The sequence below is a fragment of the Oncorhynchus mykiss genome, chromosome 3 (assembly GCF_013265735.2).
Source record: "Oncorhynchus mykiss isolate Arlee chromosome 3, USDA_OmykA_1.1, whole genome shotgun sequence".
Classification (NCBI taxonomy): domain Eukaryota; kingdom Metazoa; phylum Chordata; class Actinopteri; order Salmoniformes; family Salmonidae; genus Oncorhynchus; species Oncorhynchus mykiss.
This window is the reverse complement of record NC_048567.1, coordinates 58742926-58762455: the sequence shown is the minus strand read 5'-3', so window position 1 is coordinate 58762455 and position 19530 is coordinate 58742926. Positions and strand designations below refer to the sequence as shown.

At 43.6% G+C, this 19530-nt stretch overlaps 1 protein-coding gene across 2 annotated transcripts; it reads left to right on the top strand.

Annotated features, from left to right (window-relative positions):
* The first annotated feature begins 614 nt into the window (after positions 1–614).
* On the top strand, positions 615–18555 carry LOC110520288 (basic leucine zipper and W2 domain-containing protein 1-A). Of its 2 annotated transcripts, none has more exons than XM_036974791.1 (12): positions 615–772; positions 1537–1610; positions 1697–1873; positions 9833–9927; positions 11172–11237; positions 11603–11738; positions 12162–12271; positions 12641–12811; positions 13129–13275; positions 13499–13637; positions 17493–17615; positions 17839–18555. In XM_036974791.1, the coding sequence occupies exons 2-12, from the start codon at positions 1547–1549 to the stop codon at positions 17868–17870; spliced, it is 1260 nt and encodes a 419-aa protein (XP_036830686.1). In that variant the 5' UTR covers positions 615–772; positions 1537–1546; the 3' UTR covers positions 17871–18555. The 2 variants fall into 2 exon arrangements, with proteins under 2 accessions (XP_036830686.1, XP_036830687.1); XM_036974792.1 differs by lacking the exon at positions 615–772 and adding an exon at positions 1122–1145.
* Positions 18556–19530: the final 975 nt, after the last annotated feature.

Below are 19530 nucleotides of genomic sequence, written 5' to 3'. Positions count from 1 at the left end.
GCACAGACACAGTCATCCGGGAACAACATGGGCTTTCATGGAAGACCAAGTGTTCCTCGAAGTGAGCATAAAAGGCATTTAGCTCGTTTGGGTGTTCTTCATCACTGGGCATCTTACGGCTGGGTTTCCCTTTGCAATCCGTTATCGTCTGCAAGCCCTACCACATACAACAGGTGTCAGAGCCAGTTTAAGATGTCGCCCTTCTCCATCAGCACCCTCTTCTTACTCTCGATAATTAGGTTAAAGTCAGGGTTAGCTAAAATGCACACACAAAAAAAATCTACTTTTGATGTCAATTTGACAAAAGCTATATCCCATCTAGGCACTAGGCAGGTAGCCTAGTGGTTAGAGCTTTGGGCCAGTAACCGAAAGATTGCTTGATTGAATCCCTGAGCTGACAATGTAAAAAATATGTTGTTCTACCCCTGAACAAGGCAGTTAACCCACTGTTCCCTGGTAGGCTGTCATTATAAATAAGAATTTGTGCTTAACTGACTTGCCTAGTTAAATAAAGGTTACATTTAAAAAAAAAAGATATCTAATAATGACCGGCTGGCAAGTATTATTTAGTTCCTTCCTGTCGCTGGCCCACACTCCAGCACAGTAGGTGGCGTTAATGCACCTTTAAAGAATGGATGCCAAACGCCCTTAAATTCCAAAGAAGAAGAAGAAGATTGCGCAGCCGCTTCACAGCCAGATAATTCATTTCAGATCTGTCGCAGTAACGTTCGTTGTTTTTCTTCGACTGTTTTTGAGAGTAACTTTGATTTCGGTAAGTAGTTTATAACAGTAATGTGAATGAACTGGCATGCTTTCGATAGTACCTAGCTAAATCAATCAGGTGTATTAGACGCCTGCGCACGTTTGCTTACGTGTTAGCAGCCATGCTCGCTAACGTTAGCCTGCATACTCTGGCTAGCTAATTGTCAATCATGCATGGCATGTAACGTTATGTCTTTATAGTAGTAGTAACTAGCTAGCCTTACAATATGTTACAGATGGTGGTATTTGTTGATTTTTCAGGCCGATTAGCAGTTAACTTCGTCAGTTACTTGCTAGCTAGCGAACTGGCCATAAATGGAGATTCGGGGTACCTAGCCAGCCGGCAGGCCTTACGCTTGAGAAATAGCTAGCTAAGTAGCGTGGTAACTACTTTTTCAACAGTTATCCTTGCTGTCATTGCATGATCAGCCTATGATATCTATATGTCTATTTGACTATCTAGCTAGGTAGTTACTTGTAACAAGCCATAATGTAGTCAGCGTTAGCTAGCTAACTAGCAGATGATGTACATTTAGCTAGCTAAAGTTAGTTGACTGCGGAGCCATATGGCTCTAAACTCGTTAACAGCAGTTGCCAACATTGTGTGTTATGGATAACATTGCCATGGGGGTTCTGACTTGTCAATTATTACAATGTTTTTCTCCAAACCAACACCTGTCAATCCTACTTGTACATATCTTGTGGTGTTGACTTACAGACAACTAGATTATCTTTCAGCTATAATAATAATGCTCTCTTCTCATTCTCATTCAGGGTGTCTTTTATGAGTAATCAAAAGATTCAGAAGCCAACGCTTACAGGCCAGCGTTTTAAAACTAGGAAGAGAGGTGGGTGTAAACTGAATGTATTACTATCATGACTGGCAAAAAACTTATGATTTGTGTCCCTAATGAATGCATCGATCTTTCAACAGATGAAAAGAAGGTGTTTGACCCTACTCAGTTTCAGGAAACCATTGTACAAGGTCTGAACCAAACTGGCAGTGATCTTGACGCTGTTGCGAAATTTCTTGATGCCTCTGGTGCCAAGCTTGACTACCGCCGCTATGCTGAGACACTCTTCGACATCCTGGTGGCTGGCGGAATGTTGGGTAAGGATAGAATGGAATGCTGGGTAAGGATAGAATGGAAGAGCATGTTAGTGTAAGGTGCTGGCAAAATAAGGATGAAATGGAATGCTAGGTAAGGAGAAAATTGAATAGAATGGACAAAAGTGTGTTTGTGTGAAAGTCTGTATAATAAGGGAGTGAACGTTATTTATATTGAGGGATACCTGGAGATAATCGGACCTCTGAAATGAAAGTGGATGGCCCTTCCTCTGAGGAAAATATTAGTGATGCACCGATATTACATTTTTGCCCGATTCTGGTATTTTCCTTGCCAAAAAACGATATTGATATTTAACATTTTTGCGGCCTTTTAAGCATTCTAGTTCAGTTAAATAGTTAATACACACGTGTGGACGCAGCGGTCTAAGGCACTGTATCTCCGTACAAGAGGCGTCACTACATTCACTGGTTCAAATCCAGGCTGTATCACATCCGGCCGTGATTTGGAGTCCCATAGGGCGGCGCACAATTGGCACAGAGTCGTCCGGCTTTGGCCTGGGGTAGGCCGTCAATTTAAATAAGAATTTGTTCTTAACTGACTTGCCTAGTTAAATATAGGTTACACACACCACACTAACCAAAAGGTTAGTTTGTTGGCATTTACGTATGTTCCCATTACCAGTAAAACATAATCAAAACCTATTTCTTTCGCTGTTCATTTGTTCAGTCGGTTCATTCTCAGGATTTCTATGGAACGCCGTTTGGGTCTTGCATGTCAAAAAAGAACGGTTGATTGTCAAGGGTAATGAATTCCATTATCTTGTCTTTAATGGATTTCGCCTTTGAGTTGTCTCGCTGAAATTTTCTTACTCTTTCAAATGACTCCTCGGCTTGTTGACTGCCCGATCCACACAGTAGACTTTGTGGGCGTCATTACGTCACGTACCTGCGTTATATAGGTATGCACGGTAGCTTTGACATCGGTTTTCTACATTGCCGTTAAACTAACATTGTTGTCATTTTTAGCTAATATCAGCCGATTTCCAATATTTTCACTGATATATCGTGCATCCCTAGAAAATACACTGCTCAAAAATATAAAGAGAACACTTAAACAACACAATGTAACTCCAAGTCAATCACACTTCTGTGAAATCAAACTGTCCACTTAGGAAGCAACACTGATTGACAATACATTTCACATGCTGTTGTGCAAATGGAATAGACAACAGGTGGAAATTATAGGCAATTAGCAAGACACCCCCAATAAAGGAGTGATTCTGCAGGTGGTGACCACAGACCACTTCTCAGTTCCTATGCTTCCTGGCTGATGTTTTGGTCACTTTTGAATGCTGGCGGTGCTTTCACTCTGGTGGTAGCATGAGACGGAGTCTGCAACCCACACAAGTGACTCAGGTAGTGCAGCTCATCCAGGATGGCACATCAATGTGAGCTGTGGCAAGAAGGTTTGCTGTTTCTGTCAGCGTATTGTCCAGAGCATGGAGGCGCTACCAGGAGACAGGCCAGTACATCAGGAGACGTGGAGGAGGCCGTAGGAGGGTAACAACCCAGCAGCAGGACCGCTACCTCCGCCTTTGTGCAAGGAGGAGCACTGCCAGAGCCCTGCAAAATGATGTCTGCTCAAACGGTCAGAAACAGACTCCATGAGGGTGGTAATGAGGGCCCGACGTCCACAGGTGGGGGTTGTGCTTACAGCCCAACACTGTGTAGGACGTTTGGCATTTGCCAGAGAAGACCAAGATTGGAAAATTCGCCACTGGCGCCCTGTGCTCTTCACAGATGAAAGCAGGTTCATACTGAGCACGTGACAGAGTCTGGAGATGCCGTGGAGAACGTTCTGCTGCCTGCAACATCCTCCAGCATGACCGGTTTGGTTGTGGGTCAGTCATGGTGTGGGGTGGCATTTCTTTGGGGGGCCGCACAGCCCTCCATGTGCTCGCCAGAGGTAGCCTGACTGCCATTAGGTACCGAGATGAGATCCTCAGACCCCTTGTGAGACCATATGCTGGTGCGGTTGGCCCTGGGTTCCTCCTAATGCAAGACAATGCTAGACCTCATGTGTGTCAGCAGTTCCTGTAAGAGGAAGGCATTGATGCTATGGACTGGCCCGCCCGTTCTCCAGACCTGAATCCAATTGAGCACATCTGGGACATCATGTCTCGCTCCATCCACCAACGCCACGTTGCACCACAGACTGTCCAAGAGTTGGCGGATGCTTTAGTCGAGGTCTGGGAGGAGATCCCTCAGGAGACCACCTCATCAGGAACATGCCCAGGCGTTGTAGGGAGGTCATACAGGCACGTGGAGGCCACACACACTACCGAGCCTCATTTTGACTTGTTTTAAGGACATTACATCAAAGTTGGTTCAGCCTGTAGTGTGGTTTTCCACTTTAATTTTGAGTGTGACTCCAAATCCAGACCTCCATGGGTTGCTAAATTAGATTTCCATTGATAATTTTTGTGATTTTGTTGTCAGCACATTCAACTATGTAAAGAAAAAAAGTATTTTATAAGAATATTTCATTCATTCAGATCTAGGATGTGTTATTTTTTTGAGCAGTGTATATTACCTGGCCCTCTCTGAGCATTTGGAAAAAAATAAAACATGTAACCCTCCCCCTCCAAAATGATTTAAACAAAATGGCAGGGAATATTAAATCCCATAGTAGGCTATCAATTTTGCAGTCATGATTTCTATCAACTCAAACCGTGGTTGAGAACTACAGCCATATTCATACCATATTCATATTCAGTGCTTCAGGTTGTGTTCGTTGTCATAGTGACGACTGAAAATGATATCAACCTACATTTTTTTTATAGAAACTTGTATTTAAATTAAATGTAGAAATTCAACAACAAATGAGGTTTAGCCTGCGTGTCTTTTACATGTCATTGCTTGTCTCGTTGCTCAATGGATGTCAATTCGTTGGGCTCTTTTTCACTGCTCATCACTGTCTCCAGAGTATAAGAAAGACAAACATTTCGCTACATCCGCAATAACATCTGCTAAACACATGTATGTGACCAATACAATTTTATTTGATCTGTCCTGTGCAACAATGTTATCAACACACTCTTTGCAACTTTCCCCGACAGCTAAATTGGCCTAGGTCTATTTTACATGCAGCAAGAGCACGCATGCTTCTCTCCAAAAAAGCCTATTAGGCCTAGTTTAAAAAGATTGCTCCACTCCACACTGCCCTTTCCCACATGGACAAAAGGATGTGAGAATGCTGTTCATTGACCACAATTCAGCGTTCAACACCATATTGCCAACTAAGCGAAGGACCTCGTGATTAAAACACATTCCTCGGCAACTGGATCCTGGACTTCGTGACGGGCTATCCCAAGGCGGTAAGAGTAGGTAACAACATATCGCCACGCTGATTCTCAACACGGCAGCTCGTCAGAGGTGCATGCTTAGTCCCCTCCTATACTCCCTTTTCGCCCACAACTGCATGGCCAAGCACGACTCCAACCCCAAGTTGGTTGACGACACAACAGTGGTAGGCCTGATTACCGACAACAATGAGACAGCCTATAGGGAGGTCAGAGACCAGGCATTGTCAAATCAAAGTTTATGTGTCACGTGCTCCGAATACAACAGACCTTATAGTGAAATGCTTACTTACAGGCTCTAACTAAAAGTGCAAAAAAGGTATTAGGTGAACAATAGGTAGGAAAATAAATAAAATAACAGTAAAAAGTCAGGCTACATACAGTAGCGAGGCTGTAAAAGTATCGAGGCTACATACAGACACCGGTTAGTCAGGCTGATTGAGGTAGTATGTACATGTAGATATGGTTAAAGTGATAATGCATATATGATGAACAGAGAGTAGCAGTAGTGTAAAAGAGGGATTGGTGGGTGGGACACAATGCAGATAGCCCGGTTAGCCAATGTGCGGGAGCACTGGTTGGTCGGCCCAATTGAGGTAGCATGTACATGAATGTATAGTTAAAGTGACTATGCATATATGATAAACAGAGTAGCAGCAGCATAAAAAGAGGAGTTGGGGGGGTGGCACAATGCAGATAGTTCGGGCAGCAATTTGAATACCTGTTCATGAGTCTTATGTCTTGGAGTAACAACTGTTGAAGCCTTTTTGTCCTAGACTTGGCTCTCCAGTACCGCTTGCCATGCGGTAGTAGAGAGAACAGTCTGTGGCTGGAGTCTTTGACAATTTTTAGGGTCTTCCTCTGACACCGTCTGGTATAGAGGTCCTGGATGGCAGGCAGCTTAGCTCCAGTGATGTACTGGGCCGTACGCACTACCTTCTGTAGTGCCTTGCGGTCAGAGGCCGAGCAATTGCCGTACCAGGCAGTGATGCAACCAGTGCTCTCGATGTTGCAGCTGTATAACCTTTTGAGGATCTGAGGACCAATGCCAAATCTTTGTTGTTTCCTCAGGGGGAATAGGCTTTGTCGTGCCCTCTTCACGACTGTCTTGGTGTGTTTCGACCATTGTAGTTTGTTGATGTGGACACCAAGGAACTTGAAGCTCTCAGCCTGCTCCACTACAGCCCCTGTCGATGAGAATGGGCGCGTGCTCGGTCCTCCTTTTCTTGTAGTCCACTGTCATCCCCTTAGTCTTGGTTACGTTGAGGGATAGGTTGTTATTCTGGCACCACCCGGCCAGGTCTCTGACCTCCTCCCTATAGGCTGTCTCGTTGTTGTCGGTGATCAGGCTTGCCACTGTTGTCGTCTGCAAACTTAATGATGGTGTTGGAGTCGTGCCTGTCCACGCAGTAGTGGGTTAACACGGAGTACAGCAGGGGACTGAGCATGCACCCCTGGGGAGCTCCAGTGTTGACGATCAGCGTGGCAGATGTGTTGCTACCTACCCTCACCACCTGGGGGCGGCCTGTCAGTAAGTCCAGGATCCAGTTGCAGAGGGAGATGTTAAGTCCCAGGTTCCTTAGTGATGAGCTTTGAGGGTACTATGGTGTTGAACGCTGAACTGTAGTCAATCAACAGCATTCTCACATATGTGTTCCTTTTGTCCAGGTGGGAAAGGGTAGTGTGGAGTGCAATAGAGATTGCATCATCTGTGGATCTGTTTGGGCAGTATGCAAATTGGAGTGGGTCTAGGGTTTCTGGGATAATGGTGTTGATGTGAGCCATTACCAACCTTGTTCTTGGGCACAGGGACTATGGTGGTCTGCTTGAAACATGTTGGTATTACAGACTCAATTATGAAAATGTCAGTGAAGACACCTGCCAGTTGGTCAGCACATTCCCGGAGCACACGTCATGGTAATCCGTCTGGCCCAGCAGCCTTGTGTATGTTGACCTGTTTAAAGGTCTTACTCACGTCGGCTACGGAGAGTGTGATCACACAGTCATCCGGAACAGCTGATGCTCTCATGCATGCCTCAGTGTTGCTTTCCTCGAAGCGAGTGTAGAAGTGATTTAGCTCGTCTGGTAGGCTTGTGTCACTGGGCAGCTCGAGGCTGTGCTTCCCTTTGTAGTCTGTAATAGTTTGCAAGCCCTGCCACATAAGACGAGCGTCGGAGCCGGTGTAGTATGATTCAATCTTAGCCCTGTATTGACACTTTGCCTGTTTGATGGTTCGTCGCAGGTCGTAGCAGGATTTCTTGTAAGCTTCCGGGTTTGAGTCCCGCATCTTGAAAGCGGAAGCTCTACCCTCTAGCTCAGTGCGAATGTTGCTTGTAATCCATGGCTTCTGGTTGGGGTATGTACGTACAGTCACTGTGGGGACGATGTCCTCAATGCACTTATTGATAAAGCCACTGACTGAATGCCGTCGGAAGAATCCCGGAACATGTTCCAGTCTGTGATAGCAAAACAGTCCTGTAGTTTAGCATCTGCTTCATCTGATCACTTTTTTATTGACAAGAGTCACTGGTGCTTCTTGCTTTAATTTTTGCTTGTTAGCAGGAATCAGGAGGATAGAGTTGTGGTCGGATTTATCACATGGAGGGAGAGCTTTGTACGTGTCTCTGTGTGTGGAGTACGGGTGATCTAGAATGTTTTTCCCTCTGGTTGCACATTTAACATGTTGATGGAAATTTGGTACGACTGATTTAAGTTTCCTTGCAATAAAGTCTCCGGCCACTAGGAGCGCCGCCTCTAGGTGAGCGGCTTCCTGTTTGCTTATTTCCTTATGCAGCTGACTGAGTGTGGTCTTAGTGCCAGCATCTGTCTGTGGTGGTAAATAAACAGCCATGAAAAGTATAGCTGAAAACTCTCTAGGCAGGTAGTGTGGCCTTCAATTTATCACACTATACTCCAGGTGAGCAAAATCTCGAGACTTCCTTAGATTTTGTGCACCAGCGGTGGTGCTAGGACAACAACCTCTCCCTGAACGTGAGCAATTAAAGGAGATGATCGTGGACTACAGGAAAAGGAGGGTCGACCACGCCCCCATTCACATCAACGGGGCTGTAGTGGAGCGGGTCGAGAGTTTCAAGTTCCTTTGTGTCCACATCACCAACATACTATCATGGTCCAAACACACCAGGAATCGTGAAGAGGGCACAACAACGCCTTTTCCCCCTCAGGTGACTGAAAAGATTAGGCATGGGTCCCCAGATCCTCAGTTATACAGCTGCACCATCGAGAGCATCCTGACCGGTTGCATTTCCCTCTGGTATGGCAACTGCTCGGGTATCCGACCGTAAGGCGCTACAGAGCGTAGTGCGTACGGCACAGTACATCACTGGGTCAAAGCTTCCTGCCATCCAGGACCTATATACTAGGCGGTGTCAGAGGAAGGCCCAAAAAATTGTAATATACTCAAGTCACCAAAGTCATAGGCTGTTCTCTCTGCTACCGCATGGCAAGCGGTACCAGAATGCCAAGTCTAGGTCCAAAAGGCTCCTTAACAGCTTCTACCCCCCCCCCCCCCCCAGGCGTAAGACTGCTGAACAATTAATCAAATGGCCACCCGGACTTTTTACATTGACCTCCACCCCCCATGTTTTTACGCTGCTACTGTTTATTATCTATGCATAGTCGCTTGACCCCTACCTACATGTACAAATTACCTCAACCAACCTTTAACCCTGCACATTGACTCGGTACTGGTACTCCCTGTATTTAGCCATGTCATTGTCCTTTTATTTCATTTGTTACTTTATTTAGTAAATGTTTAGTAAACAAGATCAAATCACGATGTCAGCGATCTTCAGGCCAGAAAGTCAGAGCTCTAGATAGAGACCTGATTTTAGTTTCCGATTTTGAATTCCGAGTTTATAACTGTTCAAGAAGATGTAACCTTTATTTAACTTGGCAAGTCAGTTAAGAACAAATTACTTACAATGATGGCCTACACCGGCGATACCTGGACAACACTGGGCCAACTGTGCGCAGCCCTATGGGATTCCCAATCACAGCTGGTTGTGATACAGCCTGGATTCGAATCAGGGTGTCTGTAGTGACACCTCTTGCACTGAGATGCAGTGCCTTAGACCGCTGCGCCACCCGCGAGCTCCGAAGATGTTCCTAGTCGGAGCTCCTTTTTCTGAGTTCCCAGTTGTCTTGAACACACTGAAGTCATTAGTCGGAGATTTCCGAGTTCCCAGTTTTGATTGCAGCATTTCTACCACTGTTCTTGTTGCGCACTACATGCGCTATTTACCAGATACTCTACACGCCCACGTTCTAGATATGTCAAGCACAGAGGGACTGATCGAACAGCCAATGGAAGGGTAAAAGCGAAATGCCCACACAGCTGTGCTCAGCGAGGAGAATGAGCGAGAACAGCGTTGTACACCAAAGTTGCACGTGTCAAATTCAATACCAGTATTCCCAAATGCTGACCAATACTGACATTTAATCGATTACAAATTACATTACCCTTCCCTGAACTAAAAAAGTGTGTGTTATATATAAATAAATAACCCTCCCCCTGACTGAAGTTGAAAAGGCATGACCCTCCCTACTTTCCCCCGGGTAACAATTGAGTAAATTTCAACTGGTCCCTAACCTTCATTTTTGTTTTCTTCTTTTTCAGCCCCAGGGGGTACCTTATCAGATGACTTGACCCGTACAGAGTTCTGTCTCTTTACAGCCCAAGAAGACCTGGAGACCATGCAAGCTTATGCTCAGGTACACTTGTGCAATGGAGTTTATTGGTTTAGCAATGGAGCTGAATATGATGATGCTTTCAGTTGTTTTTCTTTACTACATTAGTAGCTGTGGTTCAAACCCCTTTTCTACTGAAGGAAAAGGTTGATTATGATACAAGTGATTTCAGTCTTTGGATTAACATTGGTCTGTTATTTAGAGATCTGGGACAGGTGTCCCGATAGCGGTGTAACTTTGGCCTACAAGTGTTTTAACCATGCATCTTTCCTACAACTTCTGAAGATGTAACATTTGTTTCCCAAAACACCACTCCGAGAGAACTTTCACGTAGTGCGGTGTTGAGGCATGTGTCGATACTGATAGGATCGAAAGGCAGTGCTGCTCTCGGTTCAGCTTTCTCCATTCAGATCTTACCTTAACATTGTAATTATTCCACAAGACTAACACTGGATCAGGTCCTAAAGAGAGATTATCACCTATGGCTGCAAATATTGAGGCAGCTTATCCTAGGGCTTACCCTATAATAATGCACTAAATAATGATTTTGCTCATCATTGCACACATGGTAGGCTAAACATGAAATATTTTGAGGTGAAAATGAGACAGTAGCTAAATTAAATTGAATGAACAGGATTATTGTTTTCAATATCATAAAAATACTGTATATAGGCTATGTAACCTATACTGTAGGTGGGCTATTTATCTTTTAATGCAGTCATCTCGGTTTTCATTTGAAGCCTCTTTTTATCCTTCGCTTGTTTGTAACAATTGTATTTGTAGTCAACTTCGTTGTGAAGTTATCGGTGGTCACAGACGGATAAACCATGTGTAAAGTGACTCGGGGGGGGGGGGGGGGGGGCTAAAAACATCTAACGTAACAAAGCTCTTCTACTGGTGGTGTAGTTAAGTGTGACTTTAGTGACAATGGTTTTGGGAATCAGCTCAGGTTAAACCATTTTTTTTATATATCTAGGTAAGTCAGTTAAGAACAAATTCTTATTTACAATGACGGCCTACACCGGCCAAACCCGGACAACGCTGGGCCAATTGTGCGCTGCTCTATGGGACTCCCAATCATGTCTGGTTGTGATACAGCCTGTAATTGAACCAGGCTGTCTGTAGTGACGCCTCAAGCACTGAGATGCAGTGCCTTAGACCGCTGCGCCGCTCGGAAAAAGCCTCCTACGAAGGTTCCAACAATTAACTTTGCCATAAGATGCTTTTGGAAAACCGGCCCTTACTCTGTTTTCCCTGTCGTTACTTAGGTTTTCAACAAGCTTATAAGGCGCTACAAGTACCTGGAGAAAGGTTTCGAAGAGGAGATCAAGAAGGTAAAAATGTTGTCTTGTTGTGCAGCATTGCTCAAAATGACGCATGTTTTTTTTTTTATCTGTTGGATCTTACTGTTGTCACCATAGAGTTATTCAACTCATTGCTGCTTCCCAAACTTTGGTCAAAAATAGTGCACTATAAAGGAATAGGGTGCCATTTGGGATACAGACTTGATAGACGTCGAGAAGGATTACATTATTGAGCCTGGCATTAGACATTTTGTTCTCGAATATGCAATTCTCTCAACTCTAGGCCTTATGTTCCATAGTGTTATACCAGAAATCTATTGTATTCCATCCTTATGCTAGCATTCTATTGTATTCTAAGTTTCAGTATTTGTGTTTCCCTCTTATCTCCTGTGCAGTTGCTGCTGTTCCTAAAGGGGTTCACTGAGTCTGAGCGCAACAAGCTGGCCATGTTGACTGGCATCCTGCTAGCCAACGGCAACATCTCAGCCTCTATCCTCAACAGCCTCTACAACGAGAACCTTGTCAAAGAAGGTGTGCAGCAGTGCCAGCTCAATAGTGCATGTTTCCTGGACAAAGATTAAGCTTAGTCCTGGACTAAAAATCACTTTCAATAGAGATTTTCCATTGAGTATTATTTTAAATCTAGGACTAGTCATAATCTGTGTCTGGAGAAACCAGACTATATACTTACACGCTCATGTCCAGTTACTTGTGAAAAGGACTTGTAGGGACGTAAAGTTAAATGAAAGTTGCAAACATTCACTCTAAGATGTGAATTTACTTAGGGCATATTTATGGTTTTGTCTCATACAACAATCTGTGTGTGTGAAATTGCTTAATTTCTGTTTTTACTGGGCAGACTTGTAAAACTTCTGGAATCGTGTCCTGTGGAATCTGGCTTTTCACCTGGTGGGCTTAAAATAAATGGTTTCCCCTGTTTTATCTTTTACAAAGGTGTCTCTGCAGCCTTTGCTGTGAAACTTTTCAAATCCTGGATCCATGAGAAGGACATCAACTCTGTGGCCGGAAGTCTCCGGAAGGTCGGCATGGATAACAGGCTTCTGGTGAGTGAGACCACCAATCATGTGGGTGATGTCCAATCCGAAGCCATGCTAGCTTTCCTTGGCTCAGTGTAAAATAGGCATTGGGTAGCAGGGTAGTTAAGAAAAGGGAGCTCTCAGAATAGAAAGGTTCTGTCTTTCCTTGATTCCTCGCATCCTATCTCCTTACCTTCTCAATTGTATGGTCCCTACCCTCTGACTTCATAATGAGGCGGTAAGTGGATGCAAGGTACTTAGGAAAGATGAATTGAGAGAGCCAACGGAGAAGCCGCCTTAGTTGGACAGGGCTTAAGCATAAAGATGCAATATAGTTGCATACGTTCTACTTAATTTTGTGTCGTTAAGCCTGTTTCTTCACCTTGTGTCTTGCAGGAGCTGTTTCCTGCCAACAAGCGGAGCTGTGAGCACTTCTCTAAGTACTTCACAGATGCTGGACTCAAGGAGCTGTCAGACTTTGCCAGGAACCAGCAGGCCATCGGGTCCCGTAAGGAGCTTCAGAAGGAGCTCCAGGAACAGATGGAGCGCGGGGATGCTTTCAAAGACGTGAGTCCAAAGCCTGGCTGTATGCTGATTGCTGGAGAAGCACTCCTCTGGCTGAGTTCCATTCCCTACCCTTAACCCTTTAAGGGTGCACTTGCTCTCATTGTCCCTAGTTGATTTAGACGCATTGGATTGGTTTTAGCATGGGAAGTGAATTTGTGCACACTTGGAGTGGAGAATCAGATCGCAGACTCTGTGTTGAAGGATAGTTTTCGATTATGAATCCTCATTTATTTTGTTAGCATGGGATGGACATGAAATGCCCAATAACCAGAATCACTTATTTACAAACTTACTTTCATTCCCTCCTTTCCCTCCAGATCATTGCCTCAGCCAGGGAGGAGATGAAGAAAAACAACATCTCAGAGCAGACCATGATCGGCATCGTGTGGACCAGCGTTATGAGCTATGTGGAGTGGAACAAGAAAGAGGAGCTGGTTACAGAACAAGCCATCAAACACTTGAAGGTGAGCTGATTGGCTTGCACTGATTTCAGAGCCATCACTTCCCCTTCTTACCAAATATAGTTGTGTGGAGAGAAACTTGAGTTCACCTTCTCTGCAGGATTCTCACAATCAGCCATGGAATCAGACAGCATAGGCACATGGTGCACCAAAATGTGTCTGAAATGAGGACAATGTTGTGGCTTGTTTTTTGTGACTCATGGAAACACCCCCTGTTTCGCCACAGCAATACAGCCCACTGCTGAAGGCGTTCACATCCCAGGGAGCCTCTGAGATTCTGCTGCTGGTGAAGATGCAGGAGTACTGCTATGACAACATCCATTTCATGAACTCCTTCCAGAAGATTGTGGTCCTGCTCTACAAAGGTAAAAGTGATGCTTGGCACTCAGCATTAAGGAGATGGATTGGGGGTAGGGCCCTGTGACAGACTAGGTTCCTGTCCAGGGAGTGTACTTGTGTATCAAGCTGCCTTACACTACAGAAACCAGACATAGGCTCCTGCACCTATGGGTTGTTCTGTCTTGGACAAGGCTTGCTTACTTACTTACAAAGGGAAGGAGAACAGTGAACAGCGTTGTCTGCGTCCACCGTCCTTGTTTCCCCAATCTCTCTCAAAACTCATTGGGTGGGAATGTCTGAGGCAGGGACCTTGGATCTTTCTATCCAGTGAGCTTTGATTCCATCTTCTGACCTCGCATTGACCGTAGCCGCCAAAATCTTCCCGCTGTGCTAATCAAAGCGAGATCTGCGTTGACTACCATGAAAAATGGGCGTTCCTCTTCGGCAATGCCAAGTGGAGCAGAATCAATGGCCAAAGAGGTGGAGATACTGCTCTAGTTTCTTCACTTTCTGTTCTGCTTTGTTCAGCCAACCTGAGCCCACCTGAAAATGTTGAAGGGTCAGTGGTCCGTTTTAGAATTATTTTATATTCTTCCAAATATGAGAGATGGGACATTATATGCACTAGGGCTGACCCTATTAAGTCGATTGTTTAGTCGACAGGCTGTTGGTTGACCGATAATTGTTATGTCGATCAGTAGCAAAAGAAAATCATGTTTCATGGTGTACAAGACATCTGTTTGATTTGCACTTGTTTGAGTGGATTGATCCATTGAGGCTGTGGGGATGGCTCAGTCCATCACTCTAAGACATGTGCTACTGAAATTGTATATGGTTAAGGACAATGGTGCAACACTAATACAAATCATATTATCTTATAACAAATGCTCTTTCTCCCGTGTTTAATAGCAGTCGCTGTCTGCGGTTTTGAAACATAAGTGCACTGTTGAATTGGCAACTTTTTCTACACCATGTTGCTATGTGTATAATAGCAAAGTTAATGAGCATATTGGTGTTGGGAACAATGTGGCAGAGTCAGCAGCGGAGTTAGGAGATGATAAAACAGCCCTTGCCTTAATTGACTAAGAAAAGTGAGGAGAGAGGAAACACCAACTGAACTAGGCTATAGATTATAGACCTAACTATTAAATGTGCCTGGCTTTATAACATCCATATAAACTATATATACAGAGGTATGTGGACACCCCTTCAAATTAGTGGATTCAGCTATTTCATCCACACCCGTTCCTGAGAGGTGTATAGACTTGAGCACACAGCCATGCAATCGCCATAGACAAACATTGGCAGTAGAATGGCCTTACTGAAGAGCTCAGTGACTTTCAAAGTTGCACCGTCATAGGATGCCACCAACAAATGATTTAGTCAAATTTCTGCCCTGCTAGAACTGCCCCTGTCAACTGTAAGTGCTGTTATTGTGAAGTGGAAACGTCTAGGACCAACAACGGCTGTCGCAAAGTGGTAGGCCACACAAGCTCACAGAGCGTGACCACTGAAGCGTGTTGTGCGTAAACAATCGTCTGTCCTCGGTTGCAATACTCGCTACCGAGTTCCAAACTGCCTCTGGAAGCATCGTCAGCACAAGAACTGACTGTCGGGAGCTTCATGAATTGGGTTTCCTTGGCCGAGCAGCCGTACACAAGCCTAAGTTGACCATGTGCAATGCCAAGCATCGGCTGGAGTGGTGTAAAGCTCGCCGCCATTGTACTCTGGAGCAGTGGAAACGCATCATCTGTAGTGATGAATCACGCGTCACCAGTTGGCAGTCTGACGGACGAATCTGGGTTTGGTGGATGCAGGTAGAACACTACCTGCCCGAATACATAGTTCCAACTGTAATGTTTGGTAGAGGAGGAATAATGGTCTGGGACTGTTTTTCATGGTTCGGCCTACCGCTACAGCATACATTAGACATTAGACATTTGTGTGCTTCCAACTTTGTGGCAACAGTTTGGGGAAGGCACGTTCTTGTTTCAGCATGACAATGCCCCTGTGCACAAAGCGGGGTCCATACAGAAAGTTTGTTGAGATCGCTGTAGAAGAGCATGACTGGCCTGCACAGAGCCCTGACCTCGACTTCATCAAACGCCTTTGGGATGATTTGGACGCCGACTGTGAGCCAGGCCTAATCGCCTGACCTCCGTAATGCTCTTGTGGCTAAATGTAAGCAAGTCCCCGCAGCAATATATAGTGGAAAGCCTTCCCAGAAGAGTGTTACAGCAGCAAAGGGGTGACCAACTCCATATTTATGCCCATAATTTTGTAATGAGCTGTTTGAGCAGGTGTCCACATACCTTTGGTCATGTAGTGTGTGTATATATCTACAAGACAGATCCTGCTTCTGTTGATTGTTTGAGTGTTTGTTTAATAGCCAACTGATTATGTGAGCACCAAGCCTCACGCAACCACGTCGGGGAAACTATTTCACAAATTTGGCTGTTTTATAATCTTTGCTTTGTTGTAATGAAGGCTTTATCCTTCTTTTTTTTTGTTAGAACAGCCTGCCTTATATTACTTACAATTTATTTAGTATTTACGCTGTTCCAAATTGTCAAATTATTTTTAATAACCCTCCTTTTTCTGGTTTGCATTATTATGATCATTATCATTTAGTAGACTTAGTATAGCAGCCTTGTATAACCACCATCGAGATTTGGGCCTTAGAGCGCATCCTGTTTAGTCTTAATACCTTATCTTTTTTTAGGTCTATATTTCAATACTTTCTACAGACTACTGTATCGGTCATTCGTTTGTCATCACAAAGCATACGAGTCATTCGTGATTTGAAATGCAATCAAGCATTTTCGTTTAAATATAAAATAAAGCGACACTTGAATAATTAGCGTACACAATAAATAAACCGTTCCATTTTGTCAATTGCGTTCATGAATGCATGCAACTGTTTTTAATCTTTACTGTAATGAAGCTTTACAAACAATGTTACAACCAACTCTCTGGTACGCTTATTTATTTAGTGTTTACATTGTTCCAAGCGGTCAGTTATATTGTAATCTAACCATTCCTTTTTGGCACTCATCATATGCACGCATTGCTTGCTTCTTACATACTTTTTCTTGATCGCCAGTATTTTCCACAACTAGTCAAATTTATTCCATATGTCTGACTTCACCTTTACCTCCTGAGCAACCAGTAAACATTCCCCCGTTTCTAGTTTGTCATTTTCTCTGCATCCATTTTGATGTCACTTGTTACTGTGTTCTGAGTTCATGAGTGATTTGTTGTGATTTTATGATATGCTATACATCAGGCCCTATTGGTCACGTGCATGTGACACATACTTGTCACTTAAGAGAGAAAGGGTTGAGGGAATAGGGAATGTTTTTTCCTAAACAAATGGGGGATTTCGTTAACCGATCATTTGTCAGATGGCTGTAATTATGTTGCAGCTTCAGCAACACGGACAGTGCGATAAACATTGTTGATGTTCTGTGGTGGTCACTCCAGCAGGGAGGAGAGTGGACCAACGGATGCTAGCCCCAGTCACTCGCTGTCATTTTTATTTTTTACACTGCGCAGCAAGTCTGAGCCCGGCCCAGCACAATCAAATCAATTGCAGTCGTTCTTAATTATTTCATCAGACCGTGTGCTTATGGTATCAGACAAGCACGGTGCATATAGTTGATTTGAATAAAACACAGGGTGTCTATGAAAAATAAAACTTCTAACATTTCAGCCAATCTAAGCAAATTTTTGCGTTCGTGTTTTGAAAGCAAGGTTGCCTAGCAGATTCACATCAGCACTTTTTAGTTGGGCATAATTGTCTTTGCCAAGTGGCCATAATGGCATCTTTATCCCGGGATGCCTGCTGGTTTGTGATGATCATGTTGATTTATTTTTCCCAGCGGATGTTTTGAGTGAGGAGGCCATTCTGAAGTGGTACACCGAGGCCCACGTTGCCAAAGGAAGAAGTGTTTTCCTGGAACAGATGAAAAAGTTTGTGGAGTGGCTCAAGAACGCGGAGGAAGGTGAGCATGGCTTACGTTTTACATTAGAGTTGAGTAATTTATCAGACACCTATCCAGAGCGACTGAAAATCAGTTCAACTATAGTAGGTACAATAACCACCTCCCCTTCAAAATAGGCGATAGTCCCATTGTCTGATGTGACTGAGCATGTAGTTTTGTCTGTATTCACCATAGCACATTTGTCTGTGCATGCAGTTGACATTAATTGTATCTGTTTTTTCAGAATCTGAGTCCGAGGAGGAAGAGGCTGACTAAAAGACCTCAAGCCAAATCCAAGGCTCGTTTTTATTTTTTAGAACAACATTAATAACATATTTTTTTCTATTCTACCTCCTCAACAACCATAATGTCTAGATGTAATTTAAGGGCTTTTACATCATGTTCATTTTTTTAACTTAAAAGTTTACACTTCTGGATAGTAAGAATCATGAATAGATTTTCCCTTGACACACTTAATAATTCCTCATTTGAAGGGAAAGACATGTTGCCACATTTTAAAACCACCCCCCTTAACTCACCCAGCCCCTTCTGTTGGTATGTATCTGTGTTTTATGAAAGAATGTTCCCTTTAAAAATGGACTATTCATTCCGCTGGCATGATTCATAGCGATCTTTTACTGCAGTTGGACTCTTATTTGCCAGTGGTTGATACATAAATGCTCACTATTTAACTCCTTTTTGTATTTTTATTTAGCCAGTGTGACATGTCCAGATAATCTGATTTTAAATTGAATGGCCAGGCTTGAACTCTCTTGTCCACACTATATGAAGTTCTAGCTACCAGTCTACTGAAAAGGTGCTGGTGGTGTAAACTGTAATCGCTCTCTGACATCTTCTGTAACACTGTGCCAGATTCTAGATTTAATTTTGGTTATTGTTGTAATTTCTTTACCCTGATATCAATTTGACTTTTTAAAATAAAGTTCAGTACTAGTTTTCAGTGTTTGTGTAATTACTCTTTGAGCTTGTCGTTCTGAATAGTGTTTTCTCATTAGGCTTCTTAAATGATCCTCTGCAGCGGTTATGGAAAGTTGGGGAATAGAAATCTTGTCGATGTAACTGCAAAATATGAAGGATTAAAAAATATATATATATATATATATGGCTTGTTACATATAGACATAGTGTACACATGTAGAGTTAACCTAACCTTCACATAATCCAAAATATCTGACAAGAGTAACATTATTCAAGGTGTGTAGGGCATTACTCCTGGTGTGGAAGGTACAAAACGACAATCCAACTCGGAGGTCAACTTCTCTCCTCACTTTAAATGGTAATTATGGCTTTGTCATGCATGAGGAAGAGCAGGGGTGAGACTGTAATTCAAGGTGCAAAACACCTGAATATCACTGAGGTAGGGAATAACAGGTAATTCAGTGCAGGGCAGTTAAGACTGTGGGGTTGTCAGATATCTCAACTAGCAAGACACTTTATTTCAGGTCACTGAGTAAAGTGACTTACAGTTTTGATTGCTTGAATTAATTAAACAAATAGTCTACTCTGGTGCATTGAGCAAGCAGGGAACCTGACCCTGTGGACCTGGAACTGGCCATCCTCAACGTGTCTTTTAGCCTACAGAACATTATGTATTATATATGTTTGAAGCCCCATGCAGGCATATACCCCATCACAAAAAGGCTGCAACAATAAAGTAAAGATGGCAGAAAACAGACTGCTTCTACTGCTTTTGAGTCCATAGTTCCTAAGATTAGAGAATAAGGTTAGTGCAATACATTGTTACTCCTCACCAATAGATGGCAGTATGAGAATGTTTAAAGCCATGCTCCTCCAGTGAAACCTATTGGACAAAAGAAACCTATTAAATTGGCTATAGCTTGAAAGCGTAATCAAAAGTAGGAAGTATTACTCTGCTACTTTTCGTGTGGCATGCTTGTACAGGGAAGGAAGGCAC